At 45.7% G+C, this 18573-nt stretch overlaps 1 protein-coding gene across 1 annotated transcript; it reads left to right on the forward strand.

The window, feature by feature from the left end:
* The first annotated feature begins 347 nt into the window (after positions 1 to 347).
* SLC22A7 (solute carrier family 22 member 7) lies at positions 348 to 16686 on the forward strand. Its single transcript, XM_058019460.1, has 9 exons — positions 348 to 725; positions 3635 to 3738; positions 8764 to 8918; positions 10286 to 10454; positions 12852 to 12969; positions 13816 to 13925; positions 14012 to 14226; positions 15099 to 15207; positions 16476 to 16686. Exons 1-9 carry the CDS (start codon positions 348 to 350, stop codon positions 16684 to 16686), a joined length of 1569 nt encoding a protein of 522 aa, XP_057875443.1.
* The last annotated feature ends 1887 nt before the right edge of the window (positions 16687 to 18573 follow it).

Genomic DNA, 18573 nt, shown 5'->3' on the forward strand with positions numbered 1-18573 from the left:
GGACCTGCACATGACAAATCAGAGTGTCCCCACAGCCTCCCTTCCTAAAGCAGATGTCCCTCTCCAAAACCACAGCAGCAGGAAAGGACTCCAGAAGATCAGGTGCCCTGTGCTGGGTCCTTTCCAAGGGATGTGGGCTCACAGGATCATTCCTTTGGCTATGCCCTAAATGAAGAGCTCCCCTGTGACTTTTGACACCTTCCAGCAAGGTCTCAAAGTCCAAAGAGGTGGCTGTATGAAAAGCCATGGGAAGTTGAGCTCCAGGAGCAGAGGCTGCTTTTCAACCTCATGTTGCTGCTCCTTGGTACCTATCTGCTCTGAATGAGCAAACACCACAGGAAAAAAAGATGAAATTTGAGGATCTCTTGCTGGAAATTGGGGGCTTTGGCAGATTCCAGATTTTGATTTTGGCTATCCTCTGCCTCGCAAGGATCAACCTTCCCATGCATTTCCTGCTGCACAATTTTCTCGCTGCCACCCCCTTTCATCACTGTGCAATTCCACACCGAGAGGCATTTGTGAACCTCACCAGGGAGGAAGTTCTGCTCATCAGCATCCCTCAGAAGCCTGATGGCACTTTCAGCTCCTGTGAGATGTTCTCACAGCCTCAGTTCCACCTGCTGCTCAACTCCTCTCTGCAGCCAGAGAACAAATCCATCATCCAGCCCTGCCAGCACGGATGGGTCTATGACCACTCTCAGTTCACCTCCACCATCTCCACCCAGGTAACTCCTGGCCTGGGATCCAGCCAAAACTGAAATTAGCTCTGTGTTTTTAGAGAAGGAGATGGAGAGGAGTTTGCTGAGTGCACAGAATGAGAGGGGAATCTGTGCATTGTGGACATGACCTGCTCAGAGAAGATGTCCTGGGAGGGGGAAGCTCTCTGAAGCTCACTATAGGAGCTAACATTTATTAATATTATTTTTGTGAGCATCTCCTCTTGCTTAGGTTGATACCAACATTTCTCATTATAATCATCCTAATTTCTCCAGATGATTGAGAGATTTGGGAGGGGGTCAGATGGCAGTGGAAAGAAACAGATATAAGATTTTCTCTGTGTGAAAATTTGCACAAGATTGCATCCTGTCAGGCTTTCACATGAGCTCTTGATTTCCTTTCTTGGTTTTCTAAACACTTTATAACTTCTATTCCCTTGGCTACCCTTCCTCACTGATCTTCACCTTCTTCTCTCTTCTCTTCTCTTCTCTTCTCTTCTCTTCTCTTCTCTTCTCTTCTCTTCTCTTCTCTTCTCTTCTCTTCTCTTCTCTTCTCTTCTCTTCTCTTCTCTTCTCTTCTCTTCTCTTCTCTTCTTTTTTTTCTCCTCAGGGTTGTGCTGCCTCTCTTCCCTTACCACCAATATCTCTCTCCCAAATCCAATGTTCTCTCCACTGAGGGTCTTCCACTGAGCTCGTAGCCAGCCATAACCTTGAGCCTGCAGAAGGTTCCCTGTCCATCAAACATTAACCACCCACCTCCTGAAACACTTTTCCAGGGCTAGCAGTGATACCTCTGGGTGTTAATGCTTTACTTTCCTTGGGAAACAGCCCAAACCACACAAGGTCTCAGGGAAGGAGAAGTTTGGTCAGGCAAAAGGGGCACAGCTGGGGTAGAAGGATGGTGCTGTTGTCTCAGTGGGAGCAGGGACAAGGAGCTGCTGCTTCCTCCCCACCACCCAACCCCTCCTGCTCCTCACAGGGGTGAGGGTGGTGTGTGCCCTGGGTGTGCACCTCATGTCTGCACTGGAGATGGGAAGAAGTGCTGAGGGAGAGGCTAGAAGGAGAAACTCTGCACATGGAGCCTCGTGATGCTGCTCTCATGGCCAGAGGCCCTGCAAGGGACCAGGACTCTCTCTGGAATTCTGCTCTTGTAGCAAGAAAGGTTGCTCGAGGTCTAGCTGGCTGCAGGTGTGGGTTGATGGTTAAATTTTGCCACATTTGCACACAGACAAAATTAACTCTGCATTCTGTAGAGATTTGTGATGTTTGCACTTCCGAGAAAGTAAAATTATGTTCATTAACTTAATTAGGATGGATGTCCAAACCAACCTCTCAGTAAGAAATCAATAGGTTGGTATTAAGAGCAAGTATTTGACCTTACCTCCCCTCTGCCCTCCTCTTCCCTGCACAGACATCTTCCAAGGAAACTGGTCAGGGCAAGAGGAACTGGTTATCATCACAGCTGTCCCCAGTGCTCACTGAGGGCTGGCTGTGACAGCTCACTGCAGTGACAATGCCATGAGACTGCCCTGCCAATGCCCAGCTCACCAGGGCACCCTCAGGCCACAACAGAGGAGCTGGGGGAGAGACTTGCACCTGGGCAGGTCTGGCAGAGGTCAGGAGAGGAAAATGGGGAACTCTCTGTGTGTGGCACCCAGGAAAGTTTTCTGATGCCCAGCTCTGTCCTAGGAGCATCAGGCACAGCATCACCAAGCAGTCAAAGGAGGGGATTGTCCTGATCTGCTCTGCTCTGCTCTGCTCTGCACTGGGGCAGCCTCACCTCGAGTCCTGGGGGCAGCTTTGGGCACCACAATATAAAAGAGACACTCAGCTATTGGAGAGCATTCAAAGGAGAGCCATGAGGGTGGTGAAGGGCCTGCAGAGGAAGCCACATGAGGAGCGGCTGAGGACACTTGGTCTGTCCAGCCTGGAGGAGACTGAGGGGAGACTTCATTGGGGTCTTCAACATCCCCACAAGGGCAAGTGGAGGGGCAGACACTGCTCTTTTCTCAGTGGTGAGCAGTGACAGAACCCATGGGAATGGGCTGAAGTTGAGTCAGGGGAGGTTTAGTTTGGATATCAGAGAAAAGTTCTTGACCCAGAGGGTGGCTGGGCACTGGAACAGGCTCCCCAGGGCAGTGGTCACAGCACCAGAGTGACAGAGCTCCAGAAGCATTTGGACAAAAATCTCAGGCACTTGGGGTGACTTTTGGAGTGTCCTGTGCAGGGCCAGGAGTTGGACTCGATGCCCTGATGGGTCCCTTCCAACTCAGCATCCTCTACGGTTCTGTGATTCCATGAAGCGTTCACAGAGAGGCTGTCACAGTGGGGATGGATAACTGGGACTTTTGTAAGATTCAGCTTTCCATTTTCCAGGACTGTGACCATGTTCACAGGGGTCTCAGGTTGAGGGAAGAGATGAGGATTTGACTCCATGTTTCAGAAGGCTGATTTATTATTTTATGATATATATTACATTAAAACTATACTAAATGAATAGAAGAAAAGGTTCTCCTCAGAAGGCCAGCTAAGCTAAGAATAGAAAGGAATGAATAACAAAGGCAGCTGTCCCAGACTCTCTGTTGGAGCCAGCTGTGCCATGATTGGCCATTAATTACAAACAACCACATGAGACCAATCACAGATCCACCTGTTGCATTCCACAGCAGCAGATAACCATTGTTTACATTTTGTTCCTGAGGCTTCTCAGGAGGAAAAAATCCAAGGAAAGCATTTTCATGAGAAGATGTCTGCGACACAGGACCCTGGCACTGTCTGATGTGCAGTTTAGTGCAGGATCCCACCGGTCCATCAGACTCAGCAGACACAAACTGCACGATGCAGTGGAATGAAGGAGTGTGAGAAGGCAGCAGGGGCTGGGCTGGGCACTAAAGTGTCGTTTTGGCCTTGTGTTTCAGTGGGACCTCGTGTGTGAGCAGCGTGGGCTGAACCAGGCGACAGCAACCTTCTTCTTCATCGGCGTCACCGTGGGGGCCATGGTGTTCGGGGACCTCTCCGACAGGTTTGAGCCCTCCCAGGCTGCTCCTCAGGGCCTTGGCTTCACAGAAAGAATTCCACACACATGCCACCTCCCGCAATCAGCCAGAGGGGCGGGGGAAGGACAAAAGGCAACTGCAAAGGGAGATCCAGCCTCTCACTGGGAAATAGGATCCAAGGGAGTAAACTCTTCCTGGATCAGTGAGCCACAAAATGCATCCTGGATCACAGAAGCAGCTCTGGCCTTGGGCAGGAGGCAGATGCACTGGTGACTGTGGGCAGAAGTGCTTCAGGAGCAATAAAAAAACAAAACCCAAAAAAAAAATCAGTCTGCCAGACCAGTTTCAGTCTAAAAATGGAGTGAGCTGATTGATAGAAAGCTGGACAAAAAGGCTAAAAGAGTGAACTCCTTGCAAATTAATCACAAATTAACTCCTTGAAAATTATACTCAAACTGGCTAATAACACCCAAGTGAGGGGCTCAGAGGAATTTTTTGCCATAGCTCAAAAGAGTTTCTGTGACGGTGTTCACAGGGGTCTTGGCATGAGGGAAGAGATGAGGATCTGACTCCATGTTTCAGAAGGCTTGATTTATTATTTTATGATATATATTACATTAAAACTATACTAAAAGAATAGAAGAAAATGTTTCATCAGAAGGCCAGCTAAGAATAGAATAGGAAAGAAGGATAAAAAAGGCTTGTATCTCGGACTCTGTCCAGCTCACTGTGATTAGCTATTAATTATAAACAACCAACATAGGCTAATCACAGATGCACCTGTTGCATTCTACAGCAGCAGATAATGATTGTTTACATTTTGTTCCTGAGGCCTCACAGCTTCTCAGGAGGAAAAATCCTAAGGAAAAGATTTTACATATAAGATGTCTGTGACAAGTTTCCAGCAAGCAAAATCTGACTCTGTCATTCCTAGAGAATCAGGGTAAAGGATATTTTTTTCAAGCAGGGAAGTATTTATTCCTTAAGGAAGAGATAAAGCAATGAAGGAAACAGAAACAAAGCTGCTCTCTCTGGTTAAATGTTAGGATATGACAACATAAACCTGAAAAATAAATCCAAGTAATAACCTAGAAAGGGCATCAGATAAGAAACCAAATATTTTTGCAAGCAGCAAAAACCAGGAAACCCATCAGAGGACACAGAGTCCAGGCACGCAGTTGGGATGTGCTGTTCTCTGTACATTATTCATTATTGGGAAATTGCTTCCTGATTTCCTTCCTCTGGGAGGAATTAGAGTACAGCAAGCTGCAGAATCATGCAGAGGGGAACCTGAAGTGTGAAGGACCCAGAGACTTTAGTGCTTGTTAAAAACACCAATCACTCATTTTTAAAATTTTAAAAGTTTAATAGTAATAAAATGGTTATATAAAAATAATAATACAATTAGAGTAATAATAATTTGGACAAATTGAATTAGGACAATATGGGACAATAAATACAAAGAGTTAGGGACATTCCGGGTACTTTTTTCTGGGCAGCACAAGCCTGAAAAAGGACCCACGTTAACAGAGGATTAACCCTTAAAAGCAACAGCCTGTTGCATATTCATACACCTCATACATGATACATAAATTCCATTCAAACACAGGATTCTGTCTGGTCAGTGTCAGCTTCCTCCTCTCAATCCTGACAGCGCCTTTGAGGCGGGAAGAAGTTAATTTCTTCTGATAAGGGAGCAATAAATTCTTTTTCTCTGAAAGATTGAAGTTTCCTCTGGGTCCTATCTCACTGTGAGTCCTTTCTTAAACAAAAGTATCCTACATAGCATAGTTTCTATTTTAACATTTTTTGTAACCTAAAACTATAATTAACACAGTGCTTAAGAGAATGAATACAGCATTACTTTCTAACACAACACTTATAATATTCATTTTAATATTTGTGAAAAGCCAATCATAAAATACATGCATTTTTCACAGCGCTGCAGATGGGAATTCTTACATCCATATCTTTACCTGTGGGTACCTGGCTGTGCTTGTACAAGGACCCAAGGCACCTGCATGATTTTCAAACTGTGTGCCTTGGCTTTGTAACCACAGTAGTTTTATAGCACAGCTAGAGGGGGAGAGAATCAGAACTGAGAAAAGGAGCAGGACAAAATATGGCAGAAAATAAGATAACACAAGGTAGCACAAAATGAAAAGTAATTTGTTTCACAAATGGATTGTGAGGGGGAAGAGCCAGCAGAGGATCAAGGAGCATCTGGAAATAAATAGGCTGTAGTGTGAGACATAAATAAGTCTGTGCTCACAGTGGGAGAATGTGTAGAGGCAGGTGCTGGAGCTGGAGCTTTGAATGAGCTGACAGAAGAAGGCAGAGAGGAAAACACCAGAGGGATTCCAGTTAAATGCCAGGAGTAAGGAGACATTGTCCTGGAGCCCTGCAGCATCCTGGGGATAGAAAAGCTTTTAACTGGTGTCCAAATAAGCTCTCAGGAGTGCCAGGCAGCCTGACCTCTGTCTGCACCAGGCAAATTGGCAGAAACTCCTCTGAAAGATGGACCCAGGGCCTCAGGGGGAGGTGGGACACACCAGTGAAGAATCAGCTGGGTTTTCCAAAAGATCCAAGCCTTAAAAATGTGCAGGATTTCTTTGCATGGATCAACAGGTGTGTGAGCAGAGGAGACACCATCTCAGCCTCCTCATCAAACACTCCTGCAGAAACTGAGCTGCCCCAGGGTGAGAAGGAAGGTCTCAGCATGACTGAATTAGTAAAAGAGAGGAAATGCAAGTGCTCCATGATGACAGGGGAGCAGCCTGTGCTTGGAATTTTGTGCTTTTCAGTGCATTCATAAATAATCTGGGAAGGGAGCAAGTGGGGAGGGGATGCTGAGCCTGGCAGAGATGAGGTCAGAGGCTGGAGGCTTTGCAGAAGGAGTTACAGGACTATGACTGGATGAGACAATCAGGGCAGATCAATCTAAAACAGAGAAACAATTCAAACCTCTCATTTCAAACGGAGGCTCTGAGCTGACCACAGCTACTCAGCAGGAAGATTTTGGCATTATACAGCAAAACACAATTTTGCTCTGGGCAAGCAATCCACACAGCAGTGATCAGTGGTTAGGGAAGCAAGGGGAAAATTAAGGATCATTAGGTTAAACCTCAGATATCACCCCCCACATCTCCCCTATCATCTCTTTAAAGCTGACCTCCCATTAGCAACCCTCCTTTTCTCTGACAGAGATGAGATCCCACTTCTTTGTGCTAACAGTGAGGCAGAGGTTTCATCTCTGGTGCTCCAGGGGGAAAACCATCTGGCATTTTGCTGCTGTTCAGGTTCAGGTTTTTTCTAAGCCATCACAGATATTTGGATTTGAGATCTACTCCAGTGACAAATTTGACCCAGGTAAAGCGTCCAAAAACCTTCACTGTGAACAAATGTATGCAAAAATACATATATATATATATATAGTGTATATATAGTATATATATATATATATATACTATATGTATAACAGAAATAATAACAGAAACAATATATATATAACATATTTATTGTTTCTGTTATTGTCTGCTCTTCTCCAAACACTCCTTTTCTACCTTGTCCTTGTACTGAATTGGTTCAATAATGCTTTGGCAGACTTCCAGATTAGGGGTTATTAATGAAAATGGCTTTTTTATTAATTTTTATGCTTCTGCAGTCTGCTCCTTTTATTGTATTTTCTACAGTCTTTCAGAAGTTGTGCTTTCCTACCACTCTCTTTGAAGACAATTTTAATGGCATTATTTCTAGCAGCCTCCCTATATCTTGGTTTTCCTTTTGCTAAGAGTTTAGTAATGGTTCCTTAAATAGCTGCCTTGACTCCTGTAGGGAATATTATGGGTTTTATACCCTCCTTACTGTATTTTCAAGGAAAAATCTTCATTTACAAAATGTATTTTCTTTCTTGGGCAGTTCCCTATTGGAAACTGGATCCAGCTCTGGGGGGTTTCTGGTGCTTCCTGTTCTGACCCAGGTGCATCAAAGTGTCTTTTACAAACTGTCCCAGCTTAAATTTCAAAGCAGATCCAGCAAACTCCCTGTACCCAAGCCACAAATTGGGGGGGGTTGCCTGTAGGTTCATTTATCACCTGCTGAATGAAGTAATTTTTGATTATTTTTGGGAATGTTACTGCGGCATTATGTCCTGGCAATGCCACTTTTTCCCCTGGAGCAATTGTTCCTGCACCATCCTTCTCAGGGGGGCACTGGGAGAGCCCTAATGCCAGGACCAGAGCAGGATTTCAGTCCTTGTGGTCTGCACATCACCTGCAGGCAGGCTGAATCTACTGCTGCTGCTTGAGCCTCAGCTTTCCTAGCATGCAGTGCTGATGTTCATCAGGAGACCGACACCTTGTGCTCCATTTGGATTATTACATTTTCATAGGTTGTGCAGAAACACATGCAGACATATTTCTCTGTCTGTGAGAGGGTGTGTCTGTGTGTTTATATACATTTATATTGCATTTGTGTGCATTTAATGTTCTGTATTTCTCCACACTCTCCACACAGGACTCCGGATAACAGGGAAAGGGAACCCCCGGGGAACAACAACCTGGCAGATTCCTCAGAAACCCCTTAGGATTTCAGGGCCATTTGCACATGTGGGCAGACAATGGGATTCCTTCCTTTTCCTTCCAAGGAGCAGGGTGAAGGTGTCACAGCTCTGTCACCTCCTTGAGAGTGGTGGCAGTGGCCAGTGCTGAGTAAGCCATGGGAGAGGACACTGACACTGGAGGGAGCAGGGTGTGACAGCAACACGGGATTTCAAGCTGGCATCACTGCTTTTGGTGGTGCTGTGGGCCAGGAGAGCCAGATTTGTTGTTCTGAGCAGCACTGGTCTTTCCACTGGAGATTCCCAAAGATTATGGGGTGGGATCTGCATGGGATTGCCCCACTGTGGCACCAGCTTGATCCAGAGCAATTTTTTTTCCTCTCCAGCATGCTGCATCCTTTAATTTTCCTCTACAATCTCTGCTTTGCCCATTTCAAACCCTGCTCCCACGCCAGGTTTCCAACCAGTGTAACCCAGCCTGTGCTCGTGGCAGGTTTGGAAGGAAGGCCATGCTGCAGCTGTCCCTGCTGTGCTCCCTGGTTTTTGGGATGCTGAGCGCCGCCTCCGTGTCCTACACGATGCTGGCCGTCACACGGACCCTCACTGGGGTGGCCCTGAGTGGCCTGTCCCTGATTGTCCTGCCTCTGGGTGAGTGTGGGGGTCCTGGCAGGCCGTGGGTGGGGAGGGAATTCTCTGCCAGGCAGGAACAGGGGTCTGGGAATCGCCGCGCGCACGGTTTCCCGCTTGCGAGGATCCCAGAATTGCAATTTGCTGTTTGTCTAATTAATATTTAACAGTCTGCTCAAAATACAGCAGCCACTCGTCAGTACTTCTGTTGCAACAAGCTACCCAGTTCCTGTCAAGTACCATCAGCAACACAATCAAAGCCACGCTCCAAAGTCTCTTCCCCTTTCCACTCATACAAAGTTCTCACCTTTCAAGCACTGTTAGGACAATCCAGCATTGCCCTGTCCTCATCAGCACAAGAGATGCTGTGTCATTTACAGGGTGTCTCTACTTCCCCAGTTTCAAGTTTTCTTAAGCTGACAATTTGTATTTTACAATGAGAAGAGCTACCAAAAAAATTTTTACAAATCACACAGAGCTACGCAAAACTGAAGCTGAAGAATTTAGGTAACTACATAATAAAAAACAAGCTCCAGATTTCAGGATATCCAGTAAATATTTTGTAGATATCGAGTAAATCAGGATATCTACAAAATGGATAATTTTGTAGATACAGTTGGGCCATACTGGGCAAAAAGTGTTGCACCCAAGAACAATTAACAGTTGCAGCAGAAATTTCCAGGATTTTTGCAGATCTAGTCAAAATCAGGCTATGATGGCTCCAGCATTGGAAAAGCCCACACAAGACCTGACAAATCCCAAGGGCTGCTGTGTTTGTTTATTGCTATAAAGATCGATTCCTGCAAGTCATAGTAGAGCTTGGGAGGGGCATTTCTGATTGTTAGAGGTCCAAACCTTCAGAGGAAAACTGGCTTTTGGTTCACACACACAAACAAGGAGACCCCCAGCTGGTTTTACACTTCTGCTGCTGTCTGCTCTGGGTGGGCTCCATGTGAACAACAATTCTTCCCAATCTATTTCTTTAATCTGAAATAATGAGTGGAAATGGGAATAATGAGAGAGAAATGGGAAACTGTGCAAGCAAGATGGCTAGGGGGGAAAAAAAAATCGGGTTGATGAAGAAGACCAAGTGAATGCTATTGAATGGGATAAAAAAAATATCACCAAGAGTGGTTTTAGCACTGTTCCTTAACACATGCCCAGTATTTCTTTCCCTGAAGTTTTATTTTAGTGGCTGACAGCTTTGCAACAGCCTAAGTGCTGCGGCTGAATATTTCAGTATTGCAAATATCAGCCAAACAGTGGAACTTTGTGAAGGAGCAGAGCAGGGATATTCCCTTGTTCTGCCCTTGTTAAAAACTCCTTCATGCCTTCTCTGCCTGGAGAAGTCCTGCATGTCCCAGCTGGATGGTGCCCCTCTCTTGCAGGGATGGAGTGGGTGGATGTCCAGCACCGCACCTTCACCGGGATCCTGAGCAGCATCTTCTGGAGCGTGGGGAACATGCTGCTGGCCCTGGCAGCCTACCTGGTGAGGGAGTGGCACTGGCTGCTGGTGGCTGTGACAGCTCCCTGCCTCCTGAGCATCGTCTGCCTGTGGTGAGTGCAGCCACCAGAAGGAAGCACACTGGGATTTGCCTCCTCTGTGGGTCCTAGGAGGCCTTCAGGAGCCCCTCAGGATGAGCAGGATTCATCTGGGTCCTGTACCTGGATTGCCCAAGTGTGGCAGTTCTGGAAAACTGGAGGGGCGTGAGAGCTTAAATGAGGGATGTGGGACTCCAGGGCCTCTCCAAAATGCAGTTTATTCCATCCAAGAGTTACAGCAGTCCAAGGTTGTGGGTGACAGAGCTGTGCCTACAGCTGTCAGCTCCAGCTGCAGGCAGGCCTGGAGACCCTGAGTTTAGGTTACAATGCATTATAGACTTTCCTTTGCTGAGCATCTTAATACAGTAGAACCAATCTATACCTTCACTTTTATCTATAGCCTATCATCACTGCTGTAATTACCATATTCATGTTACTGTTCTCTAATCACTAAAAGTTAGTACATTACAGTTTAAGCTAGAAGTTGTTTTTCAATTTTCTTGCAGTACAAAATTCTGAGACCTTTTTTCTACTTGCAACATTTGCTGACTTGTTTGCCTGTGCTATCTTTCTGCTTGGTAAAAACATCTTCTTGTTTGAAGTTTATCCTTTCCTCTAAATCATAAAAAACCCTTCTAACTAACACACCCTTTGCCTCCTTGGTTATCCACTAAGACTGGCTAAGCAATTCTTTTCTTCTGTATCAAAACTTGCTTCCATCTCCATTCCTTCATCAGACTCTACATTCAAAAATCTTTCTGCCAAGCATACAAATCTGTGAGACTTTCTTGTCAAACCTTCATCCTTCCCAACAGAGTGGCCTGGGTTTTGTCTCTCCCAAGGTTACATCCCAGTTTTGGGGACAAGGAGGAGGCAGGAATGAGGCTGAGGCATTAGGATGACAGGTGGAAGCAGGATTTGGTGCTGCCAGCTCTGTCAGACATGGCTCAGAGTAAAGAATAGAGATTCCAATAAAGGAACACTCAACCAGATCCAGGCTTTAATCCTTAGTACACTCAAGATAAAACATTTATCCGTTCTCTGTCCCCACCCCACTGGGAAGGATACCAAATTTTCCATGAAAGCCACTGACACCTTCAGGCTAGGTCAAGTTCATTTATCTCTGCACTTCCCAAGGCTTTCCTCAGGTGTGCAACCATCCTGATGGGCCAAATACACCTGCTTTCTATGGGCAAATTCCCCCCTGTAGCCTTATTTAAGAATACCTGACATCTCCTAAGCCTTAAAATGGGATATGGTTCATTTAATCAAAGAAACTTTAATTTTTTCATCTTCTTTGGGTTTTTTTTTAATTATTTCCCTGTGTAGTAATACAAATTAGAATACAGAGTTGATTCATTGACAGTCTAAAGAGTAACTTCTGGTATTTCACTGATCAAGTCCAGCACAACTAAAATACGTGTCCTGCTAACTTTTTTAGTTCAAGTTGTTTTGCTCTCTTTCTAGGACAGCCAGCCATTAAAAAAATGAGTTCTTGGAAGTGCTGAAATTCACAGATGCATTTGGACCCCCCACCCTTTTCATCATAACCATTTGATATTTCTTCTTATGTTACTATCTTTTATGGACATTAGTTCTCCAACAAATTATACTCTAGTCTTCAAGCACCCATAAGGTCAGTGATTGCAGAAAATTGAAAGTCTCTGAAGTATGGAATTAAAATCTAATTTAGCACTCTGTAGATATTATTGACACAATGTCAGAACTCAGTGGAAACAGCAGACAGCCAAAAGACATGGTATTACTCTCTAGAGGCAGTGGCAATGAGTGCAAAATGCCATCTTTCCTTCTTTACATTTCCCAAGGTTGTAAGCCTGTGGGAAGGAGATGAAAACTTTAAACAAGACCAATTCTCCAAACATATTTTGCTCAACACATCATTTTCAATTCCTGCTTGAATAGTGACAACAGTTGCTCATTAGTTTTTCTGTGATCTGATTTAGGGCACATGAATCACAAACACTGGATTGTAGGGATCTGGTCTGGGACCATTCTAGTGGGAGGCTCCAGTGTGCAGAAGGCTTTGATTATTGTGAAAACCAAATCATTTTAGCTAATAACAAAGCATGTACAGAGCTCACTGAATCCTTTCTATATTGTGATTTTTAATAGCTGACAATTTCAAAGCTTAAAGAGTCCCAGGAAGCACAAATATGTAAATAAAAATTCCCTGGGGCCAGTTTTAATTGATAAGAGTTTGAAACTTCAGCCAGTTCAGCCTTTGGGGGTAGAAGAGCCTGTATCTGTCAAAAGTGTGCCCCCTTACTCCTCCCATGCACCAGAGTTGTTATGTTTAGGTGGAATTCTCATGGAGAAGATGCCAGAGCCATGGATATGGGGTGGAGAACAGGCAGCTCCAAGAGGAACAGTCTCCTCTCCTTGCCCCTGCAGGTGGGTCCCAGAGTCTGCCAGGTGGCTCATAGCCAAGGGCAAAGTGAAGCAAGCCCACAGGCACCTGCTCAGATGTGCAAGAATGAATGGAAGGAAAGACTTTGCTGTCTCACCAGAGGTAAGGAACTGGAGATCCAGACATACGTTCTTGTTCTCCCACTTTGTCTCTCTGTGTTTTACTTCTGTTTGATACCTGGACCAATGCTCAGCCTGCAGTGTGGTCTGTGGGGTACTGTGGGCATTTTCCTCTAGAAAGCAGAAATTCACTCCTAAAGATAAAGCTCCAGCTCAGCTCCCATAAGGCCAGGAATCCCATGCATTAGTTGGAGTGTCTTTCCACTTGTTTTTGCCATGGCAAGAGGCCTCAGTGGACTGTACAGTGGAGTAAATACACAGTGAGTAGAACTTATTAACTCTGTGGGTTCTTACTCCTCAATCAATTGCCAAAAAGCCTTTTGGACAAGCAGTCTTCTTCTTCACAGGCAGTGAAGAAGAACTTCTTCTCAGTGCTTGACTTTTAAGGTTTTCTGTACTTATATAAGTAGATGGATAAATAATTACCCTTTAAATGAATGCACTCCTAAGAACAAAGCATGAAGCTCGCTGCTAGCTTTTCATACAACAGCAGGCAGCCACATGGGGAAGAGGATGGAACTGGCCAACGCTGACTTTTCCATCTGCCATTTCTCTACAGACCTCTCTGCTACATGGGGCATGTAGGTGAGAGGGAAGAAGAAACCTTGGGAAGAAAGAGAGGTCTAAAATAGCAGGCAACCTTTAAAGTTGTAGGAAAACATGACTCTGAAAATGTACGCTCAGAGAATGGCTCTACAAAGAGAATGTATGGAAAATCCAAGGTGGATCTGAAGCTGGGAAGGGCAAAGTCCCCAGCCTGTCTGGGGTTTCATGTCTGCATCCTAACAGAACAGCAGCTGAGCTATTTCCTTCTTTCCATCTCTGCCAGGCCCTCACAAGGATGGCAACAGACAAAAACATGGGAGGGAGTTACTCCTACATCAGCTTGTTCAGGACCCCAGTCCTGAGGAAGATCTCTGTGTGTTCTGGTGTGGTGTGGTAAGCAGTGTCACTGCCCGGGGGGAATTCATCCTGCAGCTCCCAGAGGGATTTCCCTCAGTCCCATCTCCATCCACTCCTTGCAGGTTCGGTGTTGCCTTCTCTTACTACGGCTTGAGCATGAACCTGACTGGCTTTGGGCTCAGCATCTATCTCTCCCAGTTTGTCTTTGGTGTCATTGAGATTCCTGCCAAGATGGCCATGTACGTGCTGGTGAACCGAATCGGCCGGCGGCAGAGCCAGGCATGGACGCTCATCCTGGCCGGGGTCTGCATAGGAGCCAACATCCTCATTCCCAAGTGTGAGAGGCTCTTCTGCTCTACACAGGACTTGCTAAAGGGGGATGGAGTCCATTTGGGGCAGTGCTGAAGAAGGAGAGCCGGGGATTTGGCCACAGGCAATTCTTTGTAGACAAGTCCTCCACCTGAAGGGTGTCCACGAGACAAGGTCACTGATGTGGGCTAACCCCAAAATCTGTCACAGCAGATGCTTTTGTGACTGCTGAAGGGTCCAGCTATGACACAGTGCCTATCTTAATTAGAGACTTTGTCCAATGGGAACTGGACAAAGGACCTATCCTGTCATCAGGACCTATCCTGTCATCAGTTCAGCTCCCACTTGGGCCAATATTTACTCGTGACCATGTTCACAGGGGTTTTCGGATTGGGGAACAGGCAAGGATCTGATTCCATGTTTCAGAAGTCTTCATTTATTATTTTATTATATAAATTACATTAAAATGATACTAAAAGAATAGAAGAAAAGGTTTCATCAGAAGGCCAGCTAAGAATAGAAAAGGAAAGAATGATAACAAAGGCAGCTGTCTCAGACTCTCTGTCTGAGCCAGCTGGGCTGTGATTGGCCATTAATTACAAACATCCAGCATGGGCCAATCACAGATCCACCTGTTGCATTCCACAGCAGCAGATAATCATTGTTTACATTTTGTTCCTGAGGCCTCTCAGCTTCTCAGGAGGAAAAATCCTAAGGAAAGTATTTTTCATAAAAGATGTCTGCGACACTTACTAAACCTGCAGACCTTTGGAGACAGCAGCTCCAGGGCTATGAACCTCCCTGTTTTGTGAGTGGGAGCACTGAACCTTCTCCCTTCTTAGACCTGGAAGTTCCTTCCCAGAGGCAGCTCACTGCATAAATGCCTTTCCTTCCCGCCAGCCTTCAGCTCCCTGCGTTCAGTAGTGGCCGTTTTGGGCAAGGGTTGCTCAGAAGCTGCCTTCACCACCGTCTTCCTGTACACCTCAGAGCTCTACCCCACCATTCTGAGGTAAGAGATGCCACCCAGCTGAGCACACCCCCAGGGCCTGGCTGGGCTGCTCAGGCCATCAGCACAGCAGGATGGGCTGGTGACCACCACGCAGCACTTGCCGCTTTCCTCTGGAACTATTAGGTTCTAGGGATTTAATATACTCACAAGAGGGAGACAGAAAGCCACCCTTTCTTTCACCTGGGTTGTGGGTGGTTAGGTTGTGCTGACAGGAAGATGAATGGAAAGGTGAGTAGTATTTTGTGTGGGAATATCTTTGCACTCCATAAAGCACCTGTGCTTAGTAATGTCTTTGTTCCCTGTTATAATCTGTCAGGGACTGAAATAATAACTTGAAATACAAAATTTTACAAGGGACACATACTACCACATGTTTGAGAGTCTTTTGGACATTGGATGATATTAAAGCAGCCATTAGCCAGCCTTTCAGGAGGAAAAACAGAGCTTATTTGACATACCTGGAAAATGGTAACATAACACCAGATTGCATAGGTGGGGATATAGCTAAGTCTGGTGGAGGGCATCACCTCACTGATTTCTTTGTGGAAGTCTGAAAAAAAGCTCATGAGTGACAGCAGGCCTTGTGGGCTACTTCACTTCTGTCCCTTCCTGCCCAGAGTACCCTCCTCTGCTATTTAGTCCTTTAGCTTTCAAAGGTCTGTTGTATATGGGGAAAGATTCACATTTAAACAAAACAGTCACACTGGTCTGCCATTTCTTATCCCAGATCAGTTTATATCTTTCATGCTCAAAGACATTGGCAAAGAAAAAATTGTTGGTTCCTTCTGCAGTACTTGTTCTGTATATGTGCAAGCAGGTCCTGGGATCCTTGTCATGAGTGTGAAATGCCACCCATCCCCTCAAAATTAGGTCTTAATTTCTGGTCTCCTCTCCAAGGGCTCCTTCCTTGGACCAAAAATGCTCACAGGTATCTCTAGTCTATGCCACCTGCCTAGAAGTACCTGGGAGAAGGAGGAACTTGGATTTCCTTTAAGCAGGTTGGAAGACTCACTAGTCTTACTATTAGAAAATGCTCTCAGGGTGTTAGACATTTAAAGTGGAAACCGCTTTAGAGCAGGTATTCTTAGTGTGGAACTGCAGCTTCTTTCTCACAGTTGATCTCTGGGATAGATGATGATGATTTTAGGAAGATATGAAGAAAGAAAAAAAAATGGCAGAGAGAAAAATGGCAGAGGGGAAAAGGGCGGAGGCCTGCCATGACACAAGTAGGCCTCTGTTTCCCCCTGTGGTGGTGTGCCCCTTTCCAGGCAGAACGGGATGGGGTACACGTCGTTCCTGGCGCGCCTGGGAGGGGCACTGGCCCCGCTGGTGTTCCTGCTGGACGAGGTGTGGCGGTCCCTGCCCGAGGTGACATACTGCGCCGTGGCCGTGTGCAGCGGCGCCACGGCCTTCCTGCTCCCGGAGACGCTCAACACACGCCTGCCCGAGGGCATCGAGGACGTGGAGAAGCCACAGTGAGTGACCCCTGTCCTGCCCTGCACATGGATTCTGATGAGGAATGGGGACATCCCTCTCTGCTGCCTGCAATTTCCCTGTCTGTGGGCGGCAGCGGAAGAAGGGACAGCCCAGCTGGGTTGTTGGCCTGTGGGCCTGTTGGCCTTCCCGCTTTTCTGGCCATCCACACGTTTGTGCTGAGGGGGTCAGAGGGAAGCCACCAAGGCAAAGTCCAGTTCTGCTCCCAACCCTTGTCAAGTCCCTGAAGAGCCAAGGAGGAAGCACAGCTATGGGTCAGGGTTTTAATGTGGTTTATGGCACTGAAATGCAGCATTTATAGAAGTGAGAGGCACGTAAACTATAGAGTATGAAAGCAATCTACAGTGCACAGCAAGTCTGTGACCCTCCCACAGCACAGCTCCACGTGTTCTCTGTGTAGTCCATCACCAAACACTCAGGTAGAATTCTATTTGGCACTCTCACAGTGTCTTTTTCATTATTTTCTCAGCTCACATTTTCTATTGTGAGACCTCATAATGAACAGCAGTAAGTTGAAACAGAAAACGCAGTTTACTGGTGATTTCTCTCTTCTGCCTGGAGCTTGATGATTTGCATTGCTCTTACCTTTTAGAGGACTTGCATTATTTGCTTTACAGTAGAAGCAAGTTCCATCTTTGCATTTACTGATTAATAGCCATAAAGGCGAAGGAGGTGTTTGCATGAAGGTGTGGGTTTTATTTTTAAAAGTGATTTTTTTTTTTTTGCAGAGTAAAGGTGCCACCAGAAGCCAGCACTGCTGAGGGCGTGCCACTGCAGGCTCTCCCAAAGTGAGGAATCCTGCGGGAAGCCAGCATGGAGGACTGCACAAACTGAGCCATGCTGTGATCTGCCAGGGAAAGAGCCTTTGCTGCCCACTGATCCCAATCCCAAGGGAAGTGGAACTGAGGACACGGGAGGAAGGAGGCAGATCAGGACACCAGCTGGCAGGAGCTAACCCATTATGGTGTGGCCAGCAGCAAGGATGCTCAGGGCCAACAGGGTGTGGAAATAAAGGTACCTTGTGCTAAGCTCTTCCAGTCTTTGGCCTTGTTGGACTTGGACCTCTCAGATCCCTGCACAGCCCTCCAGAAACTCCATTGGTTCCTACACCTGGAGAAACAATGCAGCTAGAAAAATACTCAGTGAGAATCACACAAACCCAAATCAGCTCCAATAAATCCAGCTGGGTGGTAATTTATGGTTCATTTCAAACTATAAACTGTAGCTACAAATATTTCTTGCATTTAGAAGAGGTCTGGACGGTTTTCACAATGAGGCTCAAAGCCAGAAAAAAGCACATGCAGGAGTCCCACTGGGAATGGGTTAACTGCAAGCATTTTTCCTACATACACAAAGAAGAAAAAAGGTCTTGCATTTAAATTTAGTGTGTATGAAAGAATTATACTTTAAGCTATAGGGAAAAAAAAAAAACCAAAAACAAACCCAAAAAACCCAAACCAAACCAAAAAAAAAAAAAAAAAAAAAAAAAAAAAAAAAACCCAAACAAAAAACCACCCCAAAAAACCAAACCCCCCAAAACCCCAAAAAAACCACACCACAAATCCCAAACCCAAAATCCACCTTGCTACAGGAAATTTTGCATGGAATATTGAGTAGTCCATTATTGGACTTCATTCTGCTTACTGGTCTAACACATCGATCTTAACTCTGTGGAGCATCTTTGCCTCTTGTGCTTCATTATGCAACCAACAGAGATGAGCCATCAAATTATCTATCAGTTGGAATTACCTATCATTTTGGAATCCTGATAAACAGCACATACCCAAACTGGGAAGAGGAATGGCTTCAGGATCTGAGTCCCAGGTGCTCTGTGATTCCCTGGGCTGTGAGGTGTTTTAACTCACAACACTG

The sequence above is a fragment of the Melospiza georgiana genome, chromosome 3 (genome assembly GCF_028018845.1).
Source record: "Melospiza georgiana isolate bMelGeo1 chromosome 3, bMelGeo1.pri, whole genome shotgun sequence".
NCBI classification, from domain to species: domain Eukaryota; kingdom Metazoa; phylum Chordata; class Aves; order Passeriformes; family Passerellidae; genus Melospiza; species Melospiza georgiana.